At 33.7% G+C, this 26523-nt stretch overlaps 1 protein-coding gene and 1 long non-coding RNA gene across 10 annotated transcripts in view; both read left to right on the top strand.

The window, feature by feature from the left end:
• ZNF148 (zinc finger protein 148) overlaps nucleotides 1–26523 on the top strand; it is a 130660-nt gene that overhangs the window by 92218 nt on the left and 11919 nt on the right. Inside the window, exon 8 of one of the 9 annotated variants that reach the window (XM_079156197.1) lies at nucleotides 22594–23573. The exons of 7 other annotated variants lie outside the window; for them this stretch is intronic. In XM_079156197.1, coding sequence (XP_079012323.1) covers nucleotides 22594–22604 — 11 coding nt within the window. In that variant the 3' untranslated portion in view covers nucleotides 22605–23573. Of the gene's footprint in view, nucleotides 1–306; nucleotides 2990–22593; nucleotides 23574–26523 lie in introns of those variants that run through there. One more of the 9 variants, XM_079156196.1, reaches the window with a different exon arrangement.
• On the top strand, nucleotides 3508–4913 carry LOC306670890. The gene is made up of 2 exons (XR_013766529.1): nucleotides 3508–4363; nucleotides 4418–4913. It is a non-coding gene; the product is annotated as an uncharacterized lncRNA (long non-coding RNA).

Below are 26523 nucleotides of genomic sequence, written 5' to 3'. Positions count from 1 at the left end.
GAAGACGATAATTCTGATGATTTTGTTCAGAACCAGAATCAAGGTTAAACCTTCATTGACATTGACAAATTTGCTTTGGTGGAATATGCCTTTTCTTTGTGTTTTCAAAATGCATATATAGAGTTGAGTGTTAGAACATATAATCAGTTGTGTTCTTTTCTCCTCATCTTGTGTCTGTTCTACTCCAAGAAAACACTAGTCCTAACACCATGGTTGGGGAGAGTTCAAGGAGTAAAAAGAGTTAGGTACAATTAAAAAAAAATTTTTTTTTTAGTCATTGATGGACCTTTATTTTTTTTTATTTAGATATGATGTTGAGAATCAAACGCAGTGCCTCACACAAGCCAGGCAAGTGCTCTACCACTGAGCCACAACCCCAACCTGTACAATTTTTAAATTTTGTTTTATTTTTCTAACTTTCTCTAAATAGTAAACCATGGAATACCTATTCTGATATTCTGTTTGTTGTAGCAAATTGTGGTTGTTTTTTATGGTTGTGGCAGTTTTCATAATTTATTTATTTAATTTAGTAAAAATGTTATGAAACCCTTTCTACTTAAAGGCAAATTTTTATAAGTAACTTTTCTCCCCCAAAATAAAAGGGAGTTATTCAGAATTGTGCTTGATTACTAGGTTACTTTTCCCACAAAATTCTTTAAGGCTATATAGTTCTTAGATGTTTACAGTTCTCTCTTACCATATGGCTACAGTAAGAAATGCTGGAAAAACCTGTTTTCTAAGTTAGTATTCTTCACCCTGAAAACGTGTTGATCCTCTTCTCTTGACTGTTTTTACAACTATGTTGTGGCTGAATAATAGCATTAAAAAAAAATTAACTAGTTAGGGCTTACCTGGATTAGTGTTGGAGAATGTATTGACTCATATTTGACTAACTTGGCTCAATAGTTCATATTTCTTTCAGTGTAGTTCACTTACTGATAAAAAAAAGTTTCCCTCTTATGTTTTCTGAATCCCTAATTTATAGTTTATTAGTAATCATAGAGAAGCCTTGCTGAAAGAAAATGTAAGAGATCTGGAAAGTTTAACTGCTTATTTGTGAGGTTGAATGAAGGAGTGTTGTCTGCACTACACACCCTTAGAATTGTGATTGCTAAAGCCAGACAGCCCTGGCATGAGCAGAATTTCCAAGGAAAATAAACCAGGGAAGTACCAATTGCTGTGGCTGACACTCTCCCATTTAACAAAGCTTTCAGAAACGAGATATTTTTTTTTTTGCTCTGCAAAACTGTTAAATCTTACAAAAAGATTCAATTACATACAAAACATAAAAGCTTCTCTCTCTCTCTCTCTCTCTCTCTCTCTCTCTCTCACACATACACACACACACACACACACACACAAATTAACACTACATAATGAAACATTTTCTCAGTTGAAGATATCAAAAATCATAATCATACCTTAATTTTTAGAAAATTTTTGTTTGGGAGGAGCAGACGTCATCTAGAAGATTAACTTCATTTTAATATTATGTTTTAGAACTGAATTAAGGAGAATCAGAGACTTTATGGTTAAAGTTGGCTTGTTTTAAATTAAGAGTATATATTTATGTGTGTGAGTATCCCTACCTCTCATATCTATATAATATCTTTGTTAGTTCATTGTAGCTATAGTAGAAAGAAAAAATTTGTTTACTTGTTTGTTTTGATAAGTTTCTAGTTTAACAAATTGGGGCTGTTGCAGTGATCTCATTCTTTCTTATGTATAATTGCAGAAAGAATGCACATGTGAATCGTTTGATTCACATTAACAAAGGATGTGCCAGATTTTCTAAAAAATTGGTATAGACAATCTATACATCAGGAGTTCAGATGAATGGCTTCAGGGAAGAGGTAGAACATAGCGGCCTTACGAATGAGTTAGATTTAGAGATCATATAGTCTGTGCAGTACATGGGAGTCAGGTGTCATCTCAGGATTTATATGGAAGCCAGGACCAGGGAAACAGTTTGTGGTGTACTAAAGTTGGGAATGATACTCAGTTCAGGAAGCACTGTGTCATATATACTAGCTTAAAAGAACCAGAAGGAGGCATAAAAAGCTAGAAATTAGCTGTGTGCAGTAACACACACCTGTAATCCCAGCAGCTCAGGAGGTTGAGGCAGGAGGATTGTGAGTTCAAAACCAGCTTCAGCAATTTAGCAAGGCCCTCAGCAACGTGGCAAGACCCTGTCTCTAAATAAAATATAATAAAAGGACTGGGAATGTGGCTTAGTGGTTAATCTCCCTTGGGTTCAATTCCTGGTACAAAAAAAAGTGCTAGAAATTTCTAAGAGTTAATTATTATCACAAATCCAACAAACATTATTAAGTGCTTGTTATATGCCAAGTGATGAATTAATTACAGCATAAAAGTTATCTCATTTTATCCTTATAGTGGTCCTGTAAGGAAAGAATTCTGGTATTCCTGTTTTACAGATAAGGAAACTAAGGTTCAAAATGATATAAGTAACTTGCCCAACTATATATAACTAATTAATGACAGCATTCAGGTTTTTTAGAGTTCATGCCCTTAACAAATTGCTGTGGGAAAGGTAGATTAAGCACAAAAGAAGTTTTTGAATTGACAATAATCTTTACTTGTTTTTTAATTATTTTTTTTTCAGTTGGCAATTAACCTTTATTTATTTATATGCAGTGCTGAAAATTGAACCCAGTTTCTTGCACATGGTAGGCAAGCACTCTGCCACTGAGTCACAACCCCATCCCTAATCTTTGCTTTTAATGATGAAGGTTTTTATTTTGTTCAGGCAAGAACAGAACCATTACTGGACGTAGCCTTTAGTCTGTGGATAATTGTATATGCCTGCCTGAAGTAAAGTCTGCAGCTGTAGGGGTGAGAGCAAATCTTAGCGAGTGTGGAGTGATCAGAGGCAAATGGGACAACATGTAAAAGGTCATTTTTCAGGAAGCAGAAAAGGGGGGTAGAGAGTGGATGAGGAGAAAAGAAAGGTTGAATTTAGAAGTAGATTGACTAGTTAGATTTATCCTGAAAGCATTATAAATTAGAGAGTATTTAACTTCCATGGTTATAAGACTATTTTGTGAGAAAAGATGGAAATTTGGGGGAATATTTAGCTTTTTGGTTTTTTTTGAATTTTTTTCTGTAATATTCAATATTTTTACCTTAAATAGAATTTATTTGTATAATTGCAAAAGTATTGGTCAAATTTATCTTTAGATATTAAAAATAATTTTCAGACAAAAGGAACAATATTGTTAAGCTTCTAAGTTTAGTGTTACTTTAGTTATGGCCAGTTTGAGAAATAGACTAAACTTGGAAACCATAGACTATTACAGCAAAACAAAGAAAATGATATTTCCTGGACTTTAGAGCTTTTTCATTTTTAAACAGTATAGAAAACACTTAATTTTCAGAAATTCCCCAAATTTAATATAACACATGGAAATAGTTTCTTATTTTTGATATTATTTTTTTCTTTTTTTTTGGTCTTAATCTTAGAAAATACAGTTAGTTTAAAAAACAAGGTAAATTTATCTACTCTTTTACTTACTAGCTTTTCTCTCTTTAACACAGGTTTTTCTTTGCCCTCTGAAAAATTATTTTACATTCTGTAGAAGATGAAGCATTTATTCACTGGAGTCTAGATCTGATACTATGCTTTACAAATCCTTTGACACCATATTCTTTTGGAAAAATGCCCAATTACTTCCTTGAACTCAAAACACCTGAACACCTTCAGACTTCTAGTATTTGGAGCTGTCCATTTGGTGGCAATTACTGGATTTATTTCAAAACCCAGGAAAGGGCTGGACAATGTAGGTCAGTGGTAGAGCACTTGCCTAGCATGTTTTGGGTCCTGGGTTCAATCCTTAGTATTGGGGTTGTGGGGGTACCACTTGAGTGGATTATCAGTATTCATGTCTTCAAATCATGAGTTAATTGAGTGTTCAGATGCCTGGGTTGACTGATAACAATATTTTTCTATTTGTTGATAAAGGTTTTCATTGACTTTTTAAATTTTAAATACAGTCTGTGAATTGAACCCATGGCCCTGTGCTAATGATAGGCAAGTGTTCTACCACTAAGCTACATCCCCAGCCCTTTTTATATTCTGTTTTGACACAGTCTTGCTAACTTGCCCAGGCTGGCCTTGAACTTACCATTCTCTTTCCTCAGTCTCCCAGTAGTTAGGATTATAGCCATATGCCACTGTGCTTAAGTTAACTAACTTTTAATGACAATTAGCTTTCAAATTCATATATTTTATTTGGGCCTTTGACAAAAGAATGGCTGAGAAAGTACACTATCAAATATAGAAACAAATCAACATGAAGAAATAGGATTTAGAATCTTTATATCAATCTAAGTTTATATCAAGGTAATTCTTATTTTTTTTTGCTAAATCTTTAAACCAATCTAAGTTTATATCAAGGTCATTCTTATCTTTTGCTCTTCTGTAGAACTTTTTGGAGAGATTCTAATTTCTTGGTGTATAGCTCATAGGAATAGTGTACTAAGGTAGTCCCAGGCAGTTATTTATCTAGCCAGTTTCATTACCCAGGCTTCTTTTCTTATTGTTCATCAATGCAAGTACTCCCTACTGTTTGTTTCCTGTTGTACTTAATCTTTCTGTTGTTGTTGTTGTTTTATTGATTAAACTGTGTCTCCTATTTTTTTTTCTCTCTTTTTTAAATTAGAGCATTATAGTTATACATAGTAGTTGGGTTCATCTCAATAAATCACATTCATGAAATTTGATTTCAGTTCATGTTCCTCCCTTTTCCCTCTTCTCCCCCGCCCCCCATTCTCTTTTCTCTACTGATCTTCCTTTTGCTCATCTATTTATTTATTTTATTGGTTCTTTCTACTTATACATAGAGGTGAAACTCCCTGTGGTATATTTACATAGACACATAGCATGATTTTTTTTTAAAAAATTCATTCCACATTTCCTCCCCTTACCATCCCTTCTGCCCCCTCTCGATTTCCTCCTTCTACTCTACTGATTTTCCATATCTTTTTATGATATCTAATCCTTCTTTCCTTTATTTTGCTCTGGCTTCCATACATGAGAGAAAACATTTGACCCTTGATTTTCTGAGACTGGCTTATTTAATTTATCATGATATTCACCATTTCCATCCATTTACCAGCAGATGCCATAATTTCCTTATTTAAAGGCTGAGTAAAAATCCATTTTGTATATATATACTACAATTTCTTAGTCTGTTCATCTGTTGACTGGCATCTGAGTTGGTTCCATAATTTGACTGGTATGAATTATGCTACTATGAACATTGAAGTGGCTGTATACTGTAATATGCTGATTTTAGATAAATACCAAGGGGGTAGAAAGCTGGGTCATATGGTGGTTCCATTCCTAGTTTTTTGAGGAATCTCCTCCATACTGCTTTCCAGAGTGGCTGTACTAGTTTGCAGGCTCACCAGGAATATACAAGTGTACCTTTTTCTCCATGACCTCACCCACATTTATTACTGTTTGTGTTCTTGATAGTTGCCATTTTTACTGGAGAGAAATGAAGGTTTAGTGTAGTTTTGTTTTGCATTTCCCTGATTGTTAGAGATGTTGAACATTTTTTCATATATTGGGTATTTCTGTTTCTTCTTTTGAGAAATGTCTAGTTACCTTGCTAGTTGATTGATTTTGTTTGTTTTTATGGTGTTAAGTTTTTTTGAGTTCTGAGTATTAATCCCCTGTCAGAGAAGCAGCTGGCAAAGATTTTCTCCCATTCTATAGGCTCTTTCCTCATGTTCTTGTTTCCTTTGCTGTGCAGAAGCTTTTTAATTTGATGGCATCCCACTTATTGATTCTTGGTTTTATTTCTTGAGTTTTAGAGATGTTCTTAAGGAAGTCAGTGCCAGCACCTATATGATGGAGTGTTGATCTTTTGTTTTCTTCTCAGAGTTGCAAAGTTTCTGGTCTAATTCCTATCTTTGATCCATTTTGATTTGACTTACGTGCAGGGTGAGAAAGAGAGATCTTGTTTCATTCTTCTACATGTGACTCTCTAGTTTTCCCCAAATCATTTGTTAAAAATGCTGTCTTTTCTCCAACAAATATTTTTGGTACATTTGCCAACTATCAGATAACTGTAAGAATGTGGGTTTGTTTCTGCATATTCCATTATTTTCATGCTTATTTTGATGCTAAATACCATGCTGTTGTTACTACAGCTCTGCAGTATAATTTCAGATCAGGAATTGTGATGCCTCCTGCATCTCTCCTTGCCCAGTATTGCTTTGATTATTCTGGGTCTGAATTCTTTCAAATGAATTTAAGACTGTTTTTTCTAGTTCTGTGAAGAATGTCTTTGGTATTTTGATGAGGATTGCACTGAATCTGTATATTGCTTTTGTAGTGTGGCTATTTTGACAAATTAATTCTGCCTATCCAAGAACATGGGAGGTCTTGGCATATTCTAAGGTCTTCTTCAGTTTCTTTTTTCCATGTTCTGTATTTTCCATTGTAGAGATCTTTCACCGCCTTGGTTGGACTAATTCCCTAGTATTTTATTTTATTTTTTTATTTATTTGATTATTTATTTATTTATTTATTTGAGTTTATTGCAAATGGGATGATTTTTCTGATTTCTCTCTCAGCAGAATCCCTGATGGACATAGTAAAGCTGTTTATTTGTGGGTGTTGATCTTGTGTCCTGCTACTTTGCTGTATGCATTTATCAGTTCTAAGAGTCTTCTGGTGGAATTTTTTGGGTCTTCTAGAGATTGGATCATGTCATCAACAGATAGTTTAACTTCTTAGTTTCCTTCTCTTGCCTGATTATTCTGGCTAGTGTTTTGAGAACTATATTGAATAAAGTGGTGAGAATAGACATCTTTATCTTGTTGCTGCTGTGTTCTGCAATTAATTGGAATTAATCGCTATATAAAAGAACTGATAAATAATTAACTATAAATTTTATTTACCCCCCCGTATATTTCAACCCCTCTGTAAATGTGTTTCAGCACTTGTTTCTTCCTTACCCACATTTCATTTCCTATTTTGATTTTTTTCTAAGAGTTCTTTAAAAGTACTTTTTAAATTATTCCAGAAAATATATTCAGTCAACTCTTAATTACCTAGGGGTGACTAAACAGATTGTAGATTAGTTATTTTAAACTTAAAAAGACAGTTGCATTTGTTGAAAAATGACTATAAACAGAAAGAACAACAAATTTTTTGCTATCCTTTGAAGCTCACATAATGTTCTGTGTAGGCCTATTGTGCTTCAAAAATGAAGGAACTCTCTTCATTTTCAGAAGTCATTTGGATACATTGTATGATCTCCCTTTTAGTTCTTTATCATTGGGTGGGAGGGAGGGACATGGAGTCTGATCAACTGTAAGTCTACTGTTGAGAAAGTTTAACTAGCTTTGTCTCCATAGAAAAGTCTTCTTTTGCTCTACATGTTCTTCAGACATGTTATTTTTTAAAATGAGAATTAGGAGAAATGGACAGTGGACTCATGGTGTTACTTAAAAAAAAAATGTTAAGATTCAATGACAAGTACTGAAGCCCTGGACATAAATTCTAGGATCTGACCTGGAGAAATTGTAGAGGCTATTGTTAAGGAGATGAGATGCTAAGCAAAGACAGAGAAGAGAATGTGACAAGTGGAGGCTGGCTCCCAAAAACAGTGCTTAATGCTGTACTTTAATCATCTAGACTTCTGCTAGATTATATTTAATAGGAGAATTTATCCAGTAACTGACTTATGTTACCTAGGCCTTTTCTGATATTAAAGAGAGAGAAAAAATGAGCAATAGTAATAGACTATGTTGGAGTAATAAAAGCATTTTTTTGATCATTTCTCCCCCTTGTATGTGATATTTTATATTCCAAATCTGTTAAGTTAGCATTGTTTTAATTTTAAATGAGTTATTCAGTGTTGTGTATAAAACTGAGATTTACCTTAAATCATACTCTGCTAAATTGAGAGTTGAAAACTGCTTCTATAAGTCTGGATTTGCTCAGCAGTGTGTGGGTTTTAATTAATTAGTTATAACCCCCTCCCCCCATAGGAAAGTCACTTTTAAAATGAATCCTAGACTTTCCCCTACCTCACTGAAATTATTGTCTTTATAATGAGATTCCTTAGAAATATCACTGTCATACTCCAACAAAGTGTATGTTAAGTGATCAGGACCTGAACCCATTAACAAGACTTTAAGACAAAATATTGAATGAAATGCCTATGAAATATATTTCAAAGAAAGAATAAATACAGATTAAATTTTGTAGCAGGAGGAGGGAAACTGGTGTAGGACAGTGATTTTCATACTTTTTTTTTTGAGCTATGGTTTTCAAATGAAATTCATCCTGAGAACAATATTGAATCAATTAAAAAACAAGGCATGAGTTTGGTCCCTTTCACTGCAAAAAAGAAAAAACCTAAAACAAAAAAAATGTCAGGGTAAATGATTTCAGTCAGCTCTTTATATGTTAGTAGATGATACCAATTACTACAAACTGTTTCTGCTTACAGAACACTTATGACACCAGATGCATGTGATGGAACTAGGACTGTAGCTCAATGGTGGAGTGTGTACTTTGCATGCATGAAGTTCTGGGTCGCATCTCTGGCTCTGCAAAAGAAAAAAAAATCTCCCTCCTCATACCAGTTTTCCAACTCTGGATGCCAGTCGGGTACCCTATGATTTAATCCAACTCTGACACTACCTAGATTAGCATCCTATCCCACAGGTTACTTTGTTTCCATAAACCTCCAACATGTCCTCATCCCTTCTCACATTTAGCAGATTGTGTACTTCCTATATAATTGAATTAATTACTCAAGAAGAGAAATATTGTCAATAAGTTGCTAGTATTACGTCTATTCATTCATGTGTTGGAAGGTTTTGATATTTTGGAGAAAGGTAGGCTAATAACCTTCCTTTGAATAATGACAGAATTTAGATTGGATAAGGGTGGTGAAGATTTGAGGGAAAGAAGGTAGAATTACTAGATTATACGTTCCAGTGCGACTAAAGATTCTTGAAATCTAAACACTAAATGGCATGAGCAAGAATGATAGGAGGCAGCGCTTGGAAAGATTGACAGAACAGCTGAGGCTTTTTCTCTGCGTTTTCGTAGGCATATGTATAATCTATTTAAACTATCTATTTAGACTTCTTTTGACATAATTAACATACAACAGACTTTACCATTTTTATTGTATTTACTTTTTTATTCTAATTGGTTATATATGACAATAGAATGCATTTTCACACATTGTACACAAATGGAGCATAACTTCTCAATTTTTCTATTGTGTTTAGCTTTTAATGAATATGCATTTGTGAACCACCATCACAATTAAGATAGTTCTTTCACTCCCTCGGATCTCTTTGTAGCTTAAGTCCTTAATCCTATGTTAGACAGTAGTATGTTTTCTGCCTCTATAATTTTGCCTTTTCCAGACTATCATTTAAATGTAATCATATGACATGTAGCCATTGACTTCTCCCAGTTAGCATAGTACAGTCTGTGTTGTTGATGTATCAGTAATTTATTTCCGTTATTGCTGGGTAGTATTACCTTGTATATGTATACCACAATTGGTTCCTCCATTTCCTGGTTGTGGTATATTTGGGTTCTTTCTAATATTTGGTGTTTTGAATAAAACATCTATAAACATTTGCTGCAAAAGGTTTCATTTTAAAAGCTGGGGATATAACTAAGTGGTAGAGCATCCCTGTATTCCATCTCCAAAACCAGGGGACTGGGGGATGAATTCATAAGAATCATGCTATACTTGCAACAATTAAAATGCAGTTATCACCCAGGCACCACGGCTTAGGCCTGTAATCCCATTTGCTTGGGAGGATGAGAAAGGAGGATCACGAGTGGGCGTGCATCCTCAGCAACTTAGTGAGGGCCTAAGCAAATTAGTGAGACCCTGTCTCAAAATAAAAAATAAAAAGGGTTGGGGATGTGGCTTAGTGGTTAAGCATCTCTGAGTGCAATCCCTGGTACCCCTTGCCTCCAAAAATGCATTTATCATATTATATGTGAAATTAACTTTGCAGTCTCAGTAAGCAAAGACCCTCATTCACGTTGAATAATCTGAGGTCATGATAAAATTCATAGAGACCAGGTCCTATTAAAATAGGTCATAGAAAAAAATTTTTAAAAATATTTTTAGTTGTAGGTAAACACAATACCTTTATTTTATTTATTTATTTTTATGTGTTGCTGAGGATCAAACCCAGTGCTTCACACGTGCTAGGCAAGTGCTATACCACTGAACTGCAGCCTCAGTCTCAGGTTATAAAATTTTAAGTGAACTATTTTAATGGTATTATGGTGGTTAATACCAAATAATATGTTATAAATCTCAATGACAGTTTGCTTATCACTGACCAGAAGACTATAAAGGTAGAGAAAGTGAAGGAAGCAGAATAGGAAAATAAATAAATAAGCAAGGATAAAGTAGTATTCAGAAGAGGGGAAAATCTGAGAATTGAGAAGAAAGAATAAAAAAGTGTAATAGTTCCCCTAATATGCAAGAATTTGTGAAGCCAGGGGTAAGCTTTGAGCATTTTTTAAATTTAAAAATTTTAAATTAAAAAAAAATATATATACATATATATTGAGGTTAGAGTGGAAATGAAGCATTTCCTTATTGAAAAGCTACAGTCTTGGATTTACTATAAAATAACCCATTCTTAAATCGGCCTAATCTTTCCTATATGTTCTGGAGAAGAAAGAAACCCCCCCTCAGAAGATAATCATCCAGAGTCTATAGTTTATGATATACAGTGTTTCTCATTCAGTCAAAAATTGTAGCTCATGCCACATGATGGGAGAGAATAATAACAGAAAGCTAAGAGAAAATTACATAATCTGTTTTTTATATGATTATCAGAGAAGGGCTTTAAAATTTAAACTGTGACCCATACACTTAAGAAAACAAAGGATACAGAACAGATGAAAAGATAAATAATTTTACTTGAGAATTACATTCTTTTAAAAAGGTCTGCAGAAATGCTAGAACTGAAAAATATAATAACTGATATAAAGAACTTAACATATAGGCCCAAATGGAGGACAGACTAGAGGCTATAAAAGAGAAGATTAATGAATTGTGGGGCATCAATAGCAAATCACAGAGTGACAAAAGAAAAACAAAAAGATATAGGATGACACCTTTCATAATTTGCTTTTCTCACTTCTCAAAGATAGTACATAACTAGTTATATTTTAGATTCTTAAGAGAGAAGTTAACTTACTACATACAATGGATTTAGGACTTGATTCTTTCACAAAATTCAGGTTGTAGAAAACTGAAAGCATAATTATAATTGTAATCCCAGGAAAAAGAAAAGGAATGGGACTAACAACTTTTAAAAAGGGAATGGCTGTGATTTTTATAAAACTTATGATGAGTATCAAGCTACATTCAAGAAGCACTGTTAACGTTAAGCAAGTTGAATTTAAAAAAGAAAGAAGAAAAAAGGAGGGCATATTTCAAACAGCTGAAGACTAAAGACTAAGAAAATCTTAAGGATATCCAGAGACAAATTACCCTCAAAGAACTGAAAATATCAATGGCTTTTTTTCCCCCCAGTAGAACTAATGAGAAAGGATATTGATTTACACCTTTAAAATACTGAAAGCCAACCTAAACTGCACGTAGGGCAACTGTTCATCAAAAATGAGGTTACAAGGGCTGGGGTTGTAGCTCAGTGGTAGAGCACTTGCCTAGTATGTGTGAGGCACTGGGTTCCATCCTCAGCACCACATAAAAATATAAAGTTTTAAATACATATATTTTAAAAAGAGGGTAAAATAAAATTGTCTTCAGGTGAACAAAACTTAGTAAATTTGTTACCAGTAGTCCCACACTACAAGACACATTGAAGAATTCCTTAGACTAAAGAAAATGAACCCTTAAGAAAACAGAAATACAAGAAGGAATGAAAGTGACAAACTTTAAACTTTTAAGCTAAGTGTAAATGAATGTTCACATTCCTAGCACTGATAATGTGACTACCAGACTTAAATTATTTGTAGCACTAACATGTATAACAATAGTAGCAAAAGGGCTTGAGGTGGGTAAATGGAATTGATATTCTAAGATGCTAATATTTTCATGGTAAAAGTCATTTAAAAATTTTTTTTTAGTTGTAGATGAGCACAGTACCTTTATCTATTTATTTTTATGTGGTGCTAAGGATCAAACCTGTGCCTCACATGTGTTGGGCATGCATTTTACCACTGAGCCACAACCCCAGCCCCCAGTAAAAATAATTTGTATTGGAGTATAATTCATTTCTGTGTAACCATTGTAAGAATAGTAAAAGAAACTGAAACCAGCCTGATCAGATGGGGCAGAAAAAGGGAAAAATGAAAGATAGAGCTTGAGTGTTCCTTATCCAAAAGTGATTAAGCTTTTTGGTAGCATTTGCGTATTGAAATATCTTAGGGATGAGACCCAAGTGTAAACACAAAATTTATGTGTGTTTTGTGTACACGTAGCCTAATGGTAATTTTATACAATGTTTTGTGGTGTGTGCCTGTAGTTGGCACTAATATGTTTTGATGTTAGAGCATTTCAGAGTTTTGGATTAGGGATGTTCAACCTGTAATTGATTAACTCTTAATGAAGTGATAAAGAATAAAAGGAAAAAAAGAACAAATGGGACAAGTAGAAAACAAATAGTAACATAATTAGATTCAATTCAAAATAGTTCAGAAGGTACCCTAAATTTGAATAGCTAAATATACCAATATAAAGAAATAAACTGGGTCAAAACAAAACTCTTATGTCATACTTCTTACATGAGTTATGCTTTATATATAAGGGTCAATAAAACTGGATATATAATGATAGAAAAAATTCACCAAACACAATAAAAAACAAATATAGCTAAACTAATATCAGACCAAAGGAATTTTTAGGCAAGAAACATTAAAAATGAAGGAAAACACTTCACAATGATAACAGGTTGACTGCAGTAGAACATTAAAATTTTAAAAAAAATGTACATGGGTCAAGCAAATATTAAGAGGAAAAAATAGACAAATTCAATGTGTATATGAATCATTTGTCAAATGAGATCATATATTTGGCCATAAACCTTACCTCAGCACATTAATAAAGTTAACTGCTATTATTAGGAATATAAATGTGTATATCACTGGAGATCCTACACAAAGACAAGAGACTATTACAATTTTTTAAGTTTTTGAAAAATAACTGTCTATATTCCTTAAATAATAAATTTACCGAAAAAACAATAATCTAAAGAATACTGCCTCTACTAAAACCATTGACTCTAAATTTAAATTTTTTTCTTGAAATCTCCAGGCTCAGGGGATTTTCTTCTAAATATTTAAGCAAGGAGTAATACTAGTCTTTCCCAGAAACTCTTCTTGAAAATAGAAAAAGAACACTTCTTAACTTGTTTCATGTAACCATTATAACTTGATACCAAATTCCAAGGACAAGAAAAGAAAATTGCAGGCCTATTTCTGTTGTATCAGCATAGGTATAAAGGGCCTATGCAAAATTTTAGTTATCTGATCTGGGATTATATGAAAGTGATAATATTACCATGTCAGCATTGACTTTTCAGATATGCAGAACTAGTGTAATATTTATGAATTAGTAAATCTAATCTACCCCATTAATATAAGGAGGGAAATTTTATCTCAGTAGATGGTTAGAAAGAATTTGATGAAATATAACATCTCTTTTATGATTAAGAAAGTAAATTTTTAGGTACCTGGGAATAAAAATATATGGTAGTCCTGTCTAATGTTTGTATTTACTTTCCAAGGTGTTGGTTACCTATTGTTAGTTATTGTCCAAAATAATAAATGGAAACTCTTAGGAATAATCAATAAGTTTTAAGTTGTGTGCCATTCTGAGTAATGTAGATAAATCTTGTGTCTTCCTCTTCCAACTGCCTGGGATTGTGAATCATTCCCTGTGTCACATATCCACACTGTATATGCTGCCAACAACTTAGTCACTTAGTAGCTGTCTCTGTTAGCAGGTCATCTGTCGTAGTATCACAGTGCTTGTGTTCAAGTAAACCTTATTTTACTCAATAATGATTGCAAATTGCAAGAATATTAATGCTGGTAAATTCATGTGCCAAAGAGAAGTTATAAAGTGCATGATTTAAGTGAAAAGCTGAAAGTACAATAAGATATTTTGAGAGACCACATTCACATAACTTTCACTAGAGTATTTTTTGTAATTGTTCTATTTTATTATTAGCTATTGTTCATCTCTTACTGTGCCTTTATCATAGACCTGTATGTATAGGAAAAAAACATGTGTAGTGTCCAGTGTTGTTCAAGGTTTCCAGCATATGCTGAAGGTTTGGATCTTATCCCTTGCAGATACACAGTACAGAAGTACTGTGTATCATATCCCTCCAGCAACTATTAAAATACTTAGCAGTGAAATTTCCCTGGGATTGGGAATGAGATAATGATGCCTAGTATCACTCTTATATTCAGAATTGTATTGGAGGTCCTAGCCGGTGCACTAAGGCCAGAACAAAAGGGGTGAGGGAAAGTATCCTTTATAAATTGTTTGATATACATCAAAATCCAAAATAGGTCTGAGGTTGTGGCTCAGTGGTAGAGTGCTTGCTTAGCATGTGTGTGAGGCACTGGGTTTGTTTCTCAGTACCACATATAAATAAATGAATAAAATAAAGGTCTATCAACATCTAAAATATTTTTTTAAAAATTCAAAATAATATACAGATAATTTATAGTGAATTCATCAAGGTCATCATGGCATCAGTATTCAGAAATTAATTATATTTTTATGTATACCAATGAACAAATAGAAAATGAGAATTTTAATATATCACTTAAATAACAAAAATGTCATATAACTGGAAGTGAATCTGACAAATGATACACAAGACTTCTAAACTGACATTAAGAGATACTAAAGGAAAAGTAAAGGAGGGAAATAATATATTCATTGATTTGAAGGCTTTATTACTCTACCCTCCATACTGATTTAGGTAGTGGATTAATTCTATTTAAAATACCAATGTGTTGGGGCTGAGGTTATGGTAGTAGAGTGTTTGCCCCCCATACATGGAGCACTCGGTTTGATCTTCAGCACCACACACACACACACAAATTAATAAATAAATAAATTATGTCCATATGCAACTAAAATTTTTAAAAAAATAAGTAAAATACCAATGTGTGAGACTGTGAGAGAGAGTGAAAGAGAGAGAGGAGGAGAATGGGAGGGAGGAACTCTGAAACTGATTTTAATTAAAACTTATGTGGAAAAGCAGGGAGCTAAGAATAGCCAAGATAGGTTGTCTTCAAGAAGCTGATAGATTTATAGAGTTGCATATCAATATATATTATTAAACTAATCATTTGAGGCAGTGCTTTGTTTACACAGGGAGAAACAAAGATCAACTGGTCTGGAAATAGGTCTACACATATATATATATTCACTTGATTTACGTTAAATATGATACTGTAATATGGTAGAGAAAGGATGATATTTTATTGAATGTAGCTGAATCCATGGGTAAAAAATAAATTACTTTCTGCCTTACACCTTACATAAAAATCCGTTCTAGATGGATTGCAGATCTACATGTGAGGAGTATGAATAAAACCTGTATTACAAAACATTAGAGAATAGTTTCCTAACTTGAGAGTAGGAAAAATCTTCTTAAACAGGATATGTGTATCTTTTTTTTCTTTTTTTAATGGTACTTGGGATCGGACCCAGGGGTGGTCTACCACCGAGTTATGTCTCCAGCCCTTTTTGCTTTTGGTATCTCTAAGTTGCCCAGGCTGACCTGGACTTTGTGATCCTCCTGCCTCAGCCTGTCGAGTCTCTGGGATTGCAGATGGGCACCACTGTGCCTCTCTTAAACAGGATATAGAAAGTGCTAATCATAATGAGAAGAATTAATAAATTGGTTCTGTTACATTAAGCCCAACTATTCACCAAGGTCACTGTTAAGAAGGTCAAAAAAACTAAGCCTGACGATTACATACAGAATTCTTACAAATATACTAAAGAAAAGACAAGCTAAAAGAAAAAGAGGCAGAATACTTGAACAGGCACTGCACGTATACACAGAAAAGGTTATCAAAATGGTTAGTAAATGTATTGAAAGGGACTAAACTTCATCATTCATCAATTTATCTTAAAATTGCACTTTGGTGGCACTAGAACACACCCCAGAATGACTACAGGCAGTACAAAGTATTTAGAGAATATTTGGAACTCTCACTGCTGGCAGGCCTGTAAATTGGTGCTTCTACTTTGATAAACTATCTACCAAGACTAGTATGCACAATCTCTTATGATTTGTTATTTCTGCCCCTAATTATGTTCCTTGTATGGTTGTGTAGGTATTTTCACCAAAAGACATGTACAGGAATGTTAAAGCAGCATTGTTGTAATAATCCCAAACTATAAACAACCCAGATTTCTACAACAGTTAAATGTAAATCATGGTATATTCATATTAGACATACATTTTGGGTTAAATATGATGTTGAGTAAAAAGAAGCCAGACACAGAAAAATATACTTGTAAGACTCCATTTTTGTGGAGTTCCTAAGCAAAGCAAAATTGTAGCAGAAATTGGGATAGTGATCACTGTTGAAGGGGCAGAGGTGCTTCTGTAGGGTTGACAATGTTCTGTCTTCCTTAGAATACTAATTATACAGTGTGTTCACTTTAAGAAAATTCCTCAGACTGCATTTATGGTTTGTGTACTTTTCTGTGGGCATATTACATTTCAGTAAGTTTATTTGAAAAATACAGTGAGTGTAATGTCTGTGTGCTTTTTGATATGTTTTAAAATTTTTACAATAGACGGTTAATTAAAAGGGAAAAACATGTGGTGCTGGATAGTGGTTATCGTTGAGACGGTAGCAATCAGATGGGTCTTTAGGCAGTACTTAGGAGGAACATGTCCTGTTCTGTCTCTGGTTAGTGGGCTTTTTGTAAGGAGTCAAGTGAACTATGGTTATGATTTATTTACTTTTTCTATGACTCTAGTAAAAAAAACTTACTTGATTAAAATAAAGGAAGAAATACTGAGACAAGCTAGATGAAATAAAATTTGCACATTGCTGGTAATTATTGAAGCTAGATGATGGGTACATGAAGGGTCTTTATTTTCTTCTCTGCTTTGTGTATGTTTGAAAAAATCCCTAACAATAATTTAAATGAACTATAGGGACAGAAAGCAGACATGGAGAAGCAAGGAAGAAATGACAGAGAGGCAGGGGGAGGGACTAGAGAGAGGAACAGGAAACCCTTGTATTTTTAGGTAAATTAATTGTCATAATTGTCTTGATGCTTGCAAAGGTATATGCATTTGTGAAAACTCACCAAGTAGTCAAATTGTGTTAAAAAATGAGAAAACCTAGGTTCCAGCCATCCCAGCTATTGTCATTTTCCTGAGAAAAGATTGTTATGTTAATAAACTCTTTAGTACTTGCAAATGAATCTGTGACTGAGGTATCACTTATTATATTATTGTTCTGCACTATTTTTTTCCTTACAGAAAATAGTGAATATCTGAATAGTGAAAATAGTGAATATCTGATTTCTTAATGGTGAGCTACAGATTTTTTAAAAGTGTATACACATGATCAGAGGGTCCATATTTGGGGACTACTGTAAAGTAGACTAAGATAGTGCAAAAGCAACTTTTTTGGAGTAGAAAGGTGGTCATCCAAGGTTCATTCCTGGACCTGGTTTATTATTAACACCATGATATTGGGCAAATTTTTCATTACCTGGTGAATAGGAATAATTTCCCCTCCACACCCCAGCCATATTGAGGTATATTTGACAAGTAAAAGTCGTATGAGGTGTACATGTTTTGATATACATATGCATTGTGAAATGATTACTGAAATCAAACTAATTAACACATCGACTTACTTAGTTGCCTTTAGTTACCTTAGTGATAACACTTAAGATCTACTCTCAACAGATTTCAAATATGTAATACATTATTCTTAACGATAGTTACTATGTTGTACATTAGGTCTGTAGAACTTACCATCTTATAACTTGAAAATGTGTACTTTTTGACTGAAATTTCCCCATTTCTCCCTACCCCATTCTACTTTCTGTGTATTTGAGTTCTGCTTCTTTATATCTTATATGTAAAATCTTTGTCTTTCTGTGCCTGGTTTATTTTACATAGCATAATGTCCTTAGGTTCATTCCTGTGTTGCAAATGTCAGGATCTCCCTTTTTTATTTTTTTCCTTTCCTTTCCTTTTTTTTTTTTTTAAATTTATCTTCTAATTTTTTTATAGACTGCATTTTGATTCATTGTACACAAATGGGGTATATCATTTTGTTTCTGTGGTTGTACACGATGTGGATTCATACCATTCATGTAATCATACATGTACATAGGGTAATGATGTCTGTCTCATTCTACCATTTTTTATACCCCCCTCCCTAAGATCTCTTTTTTAAAATCTGAATAATATTCTGTTCTATATGTACTTACATACTAAATTTTCTTTATCCATTCATCTTTCAGTGGACACTTAGGTTTCCATATCTTGGCTATTGTAAATAGCCATGCTGTAGTGCACATGGTAGTGTAGCTATCTCTTCAGGATACTAATTTCAGTTCCTTTGGATCAGTGCCCAGAAGTAGAATTACTGGGTCATATGGTAGTTCTATTTTTAGTTTTGTGAGGAACCTCTGTACTGTTTTCTATTAATGACTATCCCACATTACAGTCTCAGCAACAGTGTAGCAGTGTACCCTTTCCTCTATAACCTCAAGAACACTTACCATTTGACTTTTTGATAATAACTGTCCTAATAGGCATGAAGTATTATCTCATGGTTTTGAATTTAATTTCCCTAATGAATAGTGATGTTGAGTACCTTTTATGTATCGGTTGGCCTTTTGGATGTGTTCTGTAGGGGAAAAAAATGTTTATTCAGGTCTCTCTTTTTTTGATTGTACTGTTGTGTTGTATTGCCCTCCCTCCATGCTGGAGACAGAACCCAAAGCCTCACACATGCTAGGCAAGTACTCCACCACTGAGCCATTCCCCTGCTCCTGTGGGTTCCCTTTACATGTTGTTTATAAGCCCCTTCTTGAATATACAGTTTTCAGATATTGTTTCTTTTTCTGTAAGTTTCATTTTCAGTTTGTTGTTTTGTGTCTTTTACTCAGCAAAACTATTTAGTTTGATATAGTACTACTTTTTTTTTTTTTTTTTTTAAGTTGTTTTGCTTTTATTGTCAGTGCTTTTGGAGTCACATCCATAAAATCCTTGCCAAGACCACTCTCATGGAGCTTTTCTCTCCCCACCCCCACCCTAAGGATTTTTAAGTTTCAGGTTTTCTGTTGGAGTCTTTAATCCATTTTGATTTGATTTTTGTTGTGTAATGTACAAGTTTATATGAATGTAAGAGTGCCCAACAAGTGCTTTGCACATGTGGATACTCAAAATTTTAAGCCTAAGATGTAATAAAACAGTTATTCTAGATTGGGATATAAATTTCACCTGTATTTTTAAGGTGACAGTTTAAAAAGTATTGTGTTTGTAGCAGACCACTTTATGGTCTTAGAATATGTAGTGTTTGTTAGTTCTCTTTAGCTATTTAATTGACAGCCAAATCCAGAAAACATAGTTGCTTCAATTGTGGATCATTCTGAGTTATACTGTCTGGATTCTTTGCATTATAATAGTGTTAATGCTCAGTGCTCAAATTAAAGCATTTGAATATATTTCTCAAATTGTACATGGAAAAACGTTAAGTTGTGGTTAATATGAAAAATTACTTTATTGTGGTGGAATACTAGAGACGTTGTTGTGGGGGATAGCAAAAAGCCAAAGGACCCCTATTTAGGGCCCCGATTAGGAAAAGGATTTTAGTGATGACAAAAGTATCCTTTTGAGAGATTGGCCCTTCATCATTTGATATTAGGTAATTGGAAGAGGAAGGAGGCAGTTGCCTCCTAATATTCACACTAATATTCATATACCCAACCATTTTAACTAATTGCTTATTTTACATTTAGGTTTATTTACCATAATTTTTTTTTTTTTTTTTTTTGTGGTGCTGGGGTTCGAACCCAGGGCCTTGTGCTTGCAAGGCAAGCACTCTACCAACTGAGCTATCTCCCCAGCCCCTATTTACCATAAATTAATAGTATTCCTTTAATTTAGATCTGTAAGGTCATCCGTCATTGGGATGTCAATTACATAGTGTTAATATATTTAGGTGCTTGTACCAGTTGAGTAATGATAGAAAAATGAGGTGTAGAAATGGTCATGTTCATGTAGTGTTCAGTTTACTTCCGTAGAAAGGAAGTGTTTTTGTTTTTGTTTTGTTTTGTTGCTTTGTTTTGTTTTTACATATGGTTCCTACACCAACTCTCAAATCTTTAAAAATTGTGATTAGGGTTATCCTGGGATGTCGATCTTACTAGAGGTCATTGATCATTTTCCATTGTTGTCTGTCCCATAAAGTGGAAGTCTAAAATCTAATCTTCAGAAGGCAAGAAATAATTCTCCTGTCATTAGCTATTTTATCCTAAGGAACTGTATCAAGGATGAGACTGCTGTAATCATTTATTCATTCATTCTTTTTTGTTGTGGTTTCACGGATTGAACCCAGGGCTTCCCACATGCTAGGCAAGTAGTGTACCACTGAGCTATCCTCCCAGCTCTAGACCACTTTAAATATTATGGTGTTTATAAATATATAATTTCATGGTTCTACAAAGAAACCTGGAATTTTTGTCTACTTTTTTTTTTGCTGCCCTTCATTCTAGGAAAAGAAAATCATTATATACTAGAAAGGTGAGTTTTAATAAAATTTGCTACCTAGGAAAATTAGATCTTTCACTAGTTATCTTAGGACTTTTTGGATTTTGTCAGTCTGGTGTAACTGACATTGAGTGACATATCTTGGTTATTACTGTGGCAACTCTACAGTTTTCATTTAATAACCTTATTTGTACTTTATTGACTGTATTTTAGTCTAAGATGATTTCCTATAGAATGTAATTTTTTGCATAGTGTATGGTCTCTCTTATTAATCTGGTAAATTGTCTTTCTAACTTTCTGAAGGGCTGTGTGCCAAAGATAGACTCCCATGTTCTCTAAAGTTCAAAGCAGAATTATTGGGTCCGTGGTTACCAATCCATGAATTTATTTAAATGATTCTCTGTTTCATTTTTTCCTAAGTTTATATGTATCTTCAGAGTGGTCTCATTTGAGATGTATAACCCAGTCACTGGGTTATAGCTATAATCAATATGTAAATATAATGCTAATCATTTGCTGTCAACCTCTTTCCTTCTTTCATTTGGGGGAGTGGGTGGCACTACTGAGTTCATCCCCAGCACTTTTATTTTTTATTTTGAGACAGCTCTCAGCTGAATTGCTGAGATTGGCCTCGAACTTGCATCCTCCTGCCTCAAGCTCCCAAATTGGTGGGATTATCGGTATGCTCTACCATGCCTTGCAGCCTCTTCGTTTCTATTGTTAATTGTTTATTGAGCTATTATAATATACCAGACTGTATTCTCAATTTACTGCTTTACCTGAGTTATCTACTTTAACGTTTGGTTCTGAGGTATATTAATATTTCCATTTTGCAGATGAGAATATCAAATTTGAAGAGTTTATATAATACATACAATTTCTCACAGTTAAATGCTAAGACCAGCATTAAAAACCAGCTCTTCTAGATCTAAAATCTACACTCTTAAGTACTATTTTATATTACTTTTCTAAATAGTGCATGATCTTTTTCTTTTTTGTTAGTATTTATTTTACTTGTAAACTTTGTTTCTGCCCTTTTTTTATGATTTAAAAAATAATTTAAAAAGTCATAAACTTCCATTGTCAAGTATGTATTACTAGACCAAATGATCTTTGTCATAGGTATCATCACAAATATTTTGACTAGACTGAAAATTTCTACTTATATTCTCATTAATAACAAAAGATAAAATATTTTTGACTGTTAAATGCTTTACATTCACTATTATAATCAAGAACTAATTTGGAGAAATTTTTGGAGGAATTAAGGAGAAAATGATGCTAAAGGTGAGGTAAAGCAAGCCAGTTTTAGGAATTAAAAGAAGGTAACTTTGATTAGAGCTGAGAAATCAAAAGGCAAATTGTAAATAAAGGTCAGACACAAGAGAAAGGCAGAAGCCAGATGATAATGGATGCAGTTTTTATTCTATCCTAAGAACTTTAGACCACTGAAAGGCTTTAAATATGGTCACATTTACTTAATATTAACAGAATGTGAGTAGTAGTGTGGAGTTAGGAGAAGAAAGCAGATCCCAAAGAGACTACTAGTTAAAAGGATGTTACAGTCCAGACCAGGGGATGATGGTGTCTTGAACTTGAGTGATAACAGTGAAAATGGAGAGAATGGACAGATTTGACAGGCATTTAGTAAGGAGAATCAGTAGGACCTATTAATTGGGTGAATATGCAAAGAGAAGGTAAAGCAGAGAAAAGTCAGACAGGCTCCTGGCTCACATAAATAGGTGGATAAACATGCCACTTGTGACCTTTGTCTCACCATGTTATTGCTTTCCTTCAACCCAGCTGCAGGTTGAAGATCACAAGTTTAGTGCAAGATATAATGTATTTGAGATCTGTGTCATAGAAGTGGATATGTTAAATAGGCACTTTGGATGTGTGGATCTGGAGCTCAGATTGAGAGTAATGAAAGCCATGGAAATAGGTGAGCTTCCCTTCTTTCCAAAGAATATAGAATGAGAAAAGCAGAAAGTCTACAAAGAAATTTTCAACATTTGGAGGGAGGAGGGTGAGTTGGAAAGAGTGTTATGAAGGAACAGTCACTGAAGTTGAAGGAGTATAGATGTTATAGAAGCCACGGGCAGAGTGAGTTTCAGGAAAAAGGAAGAGATCACTTGAATTGAATGGCATTGAGAGGACTATTGAAATAATGGAAGAGGTTTAGTTTTATTGATAACCTGAAGGGGATTTGCAAGAACCCTATAACTTTTTCATATATAATTTACCCTAATGTAATCTATTTCCCGTTGCATGAATACCTGAGGCTAGGTACTTTATAAAGAAAAGAGGTTTATTTTTGTTTTCGAGGCTGAAAGTCCAAGATCATGTAATTAATTCAGCCTTTGGTGAGGACTGTTTGGCTTCGTTATGACAGATGGTATTATGGCAGGAGTGTGAGAGGGATTGATCAGACGATGAGAAGGAAGCCAGAGCAACTGAGGGGAGGCCAGTTTTGTGCTTTTGTAAGCCCTCTTGTAAGGACTAATCAAATCCTTTAAAGGATTTGCCCTCAGTGACCTCAGTATTTCCCAGTAGTATCCATCTCTTTAATCCTCATCACTTCCCAACACCATCACAGCAAGGACCAAGCTCCCAATCCAGGGTGAACCCTTGAGGGACACACTCAAACCATATTGAAACCATAGCAGTTATCTATCTGTTACAGAAAGAATTTTTACCAGTATAAAACTGATCATGTACAGTGTCAAAGTTACCAGGGAAAAATAGCACAATGGGGGATTTAGTGGATAATCATTAGAAGAGAAACTGGAAAAATAATAAAGGAATTTTTCTCCAAAAGATATTTAAATATTTTATTCTACTTAAGGCAAATAGGCAACAGTTATTTTATTTTCATTTGTATTCAAAAGTAGGAAACACCGAAGTACCCAAGCCAGAGACAAGATACAGAATCTATTATCACTACTACTTTTTAGTACAATATTTGAGATTAATAACCAGAAAAAGTACATAGAAGATAAGAGAGGGAAGGTGAAAGAGGAAAAGAAAAGCTGACCTTTTCAGTAAATGGTGCTGGAAAAACTGAATTGCAGTCTAGAAACCAGTTTTATTCATACCTCCCATTCTGCCTCAAGACGACTTCCAAATATATCAAATGAAATGTAAAATAAATAAATACATTTTTTAAAAGCAGCTCCAAGTACATATGTAAAAATGTGGATTGGAGTAAGGAATAACACCGAGAATCCAGTATCCATGAAGGAGAAGATTGATAAATCCAGCTGTATAAACTTTTAATTCCAAGTGACAATTCCATCCCTACCATTCAAGGGACATAGAAAGACCATGAATAACCTAGAACTCAAAAACCAAAGATCAGCCTCCTTAACAAAACCCTGACAAGTTTTCAAGAAAAATACCAACAGCCTACGACAAAACTGGGTGAAAGTGACAAATGGATAGTTCATAAAAACTGAATGAGATATAAGATGACTTGACCTCCAGCTGAGATCATGTTTTTTTCACCTGTTAGGTGTATAGTTCAACAACAGAAAGTTCAACAACATCGTAGTACATGGCAACATTATAGGGAAATAGCTTTGCTGGTAGGGGTATAGATTGATAATGTCTACTGTGGAGGGACATCAATTGATAATATACTTCAGAATTATAAATATATTTATTATTGACCAAGAATTGTTTCCACACATTTATCATTCAAATATAACCTATTTATAAGATTATCTATTACAGAATTACCTATCATAACAAATACTTGGAAATAATAGTGAAAAATATTTACTGTAAGACAGAATGAGAGCTCTTTCTACGATTAGATCTCCAACATATATTGTTTAACTAAAGGGGAAAATACATGAGAACAAGCCAGACTCAGTGACACCAGTAATCCCAGCAATTTAGGAGGATTGAAAGTTAAAGGCCAGCCTGCAACTTAGCAAGATAGTCTCAAAGTAAAAAAATAAAAGAACTGGGGATGTAGCTCAGTGGTAGAGCTATGCCCTGGATTTGGTCCCCAGTACCAAACAAAACAACATGGGAACAATGAGTAAAGTATGTCATCTTTGTAAAAGAAAGAGGGGACCATAGAAAAGAGACCATGTATTTAGCTTGTATTTACATCAAGAAACTCGTGGAAGAAATTTAGAAACAAATAAATATGTGGCAGGGCAGGGATAAGATAGGATAGCTTATTTATATTGTTTTGATTTTTTTTGAACCATGTACATATATTGCCTAATTTATAAACAACAGATTCTTAAATGACAAAACAAATTTAAAAAATTTCTAGATTGTCTAGTTAAAAAGGTAGGAAAGAAGAGTATAAAACTGGGAGTGAAAGAGGAAGAAAATAGGAAGAAAGATGATAAAGTAAAAAAGAAAGGAAATACTAAAAGGAATAAAAAATGAATAAAAATGAGAATAACAGCAATATGTAATCAAAAATGACTGTGGAAGGTGAATTTGTATGTACATTAATCTTTGACTTATTTAGACATAATTGTTCTACAGGTTGAATATCTGAAATACTTGGACCAAGAAGTATTACAGATTTCAGATTTTTTTCAGATTTGGGAATATTTGCATATACACAATGAGATGTCTTGGGGGTGGGACCCAAGTCTAAACATGAAATTTATAATGTTATATATACTATGTATATATAGCCTGAAGGTAATTTTATACACTAGTTTAAATTTTATGCATGAAATACAGATTCACATTGTGAAATTTCCCATTTGTAGCCTCACATTGGCTCTCAACATTTCGGGTTTTAAAACATTTCAGATTTTTAAATTAGGGATGCTCAGCCTGTGTTTAATTTGCAGGAGCTGAGAGGTGGTTCATAGTTACAAAGGAACATTTGTACAAATTATTTTTAAGGCATTTATGTTTCTAGTACTCTCTTTGTTAAAGGAATTTTCTTTTGTGTTACTTCTAGTTAATAAGTCGTTAACTTCTTGGTCATCTAGTAGAATGTGAATAATTTAAACATGAAATTTCTCCAATTAATTTATGTTGTTTAATTTTGAGCTCCTGAATGAAAGAAAGAATTTTTAGTTCATGTACTTTGTGGGGGCCATGGTGCCAGTTGTGTGCTTACACAGTATTTTTTAAAAATGTATTTGTTGTAGATGGATATGATATCTTTATTTTATTTACTTATTTTTATGTGGTGCTGAGGATCCAACTCAGTGTCTCACACGTGCTAGGCAAGCACTCTACCACTGAGCTACAGCCCCAGGCCCTTATGCAATATTGTTAAAATTTTAACTTTATTGAGATAAAATTCATAGTATCAGAAAGCCCATCTACTTAAAGTATACAGTTCAGTAGTTTTTTAGCGTGTCTCAGAGTTGTACTATCACTATCTAGTTTTTAGAACATTATTATCACCCAAAAAAGAAAACCCATACCTATTAGCATTCACCTCTATTGCCCTCTTCCTCTTAGCCCAAGGCAATCATTTACTTTCTGTCACTATGGATCTGCCCATTCTGGACATGTAGCATGTACCTTATTCCTTTTTATAGCTGAATAATTCATGTATGAATTGAGTGTTTGAACTGTTTCTACTTTTTGGCTATTGTAAATAATGCTGCTATGAATACTTGTGTACAGTGCTTATGTGGTCTTAAATTTTTAGTTCTCTTGGGTGTAAGCTTAGGAATAGAATCTCTGGGTCATATGGTAACTTACATTTTGATAGCCACACTTTTGTAATCATAGTAGCCA

Source organism: Sciurus vulgaris (genome assembly GCF_902686455.1).
Source record: "Sciurus vulgaris genome assembly, chromosome: 10".
Taxonomy (NCBI): Eukaryota; Metazoa; Chordata; class Mammalia; order Rodentia; family Sciuridae; genus Sciurus; species Sciurus vulgaris.
Note: the sequence above shows the minus strand (reverse complement) of the source record. Positions and strands in the feature narration are given on the sequence as shown.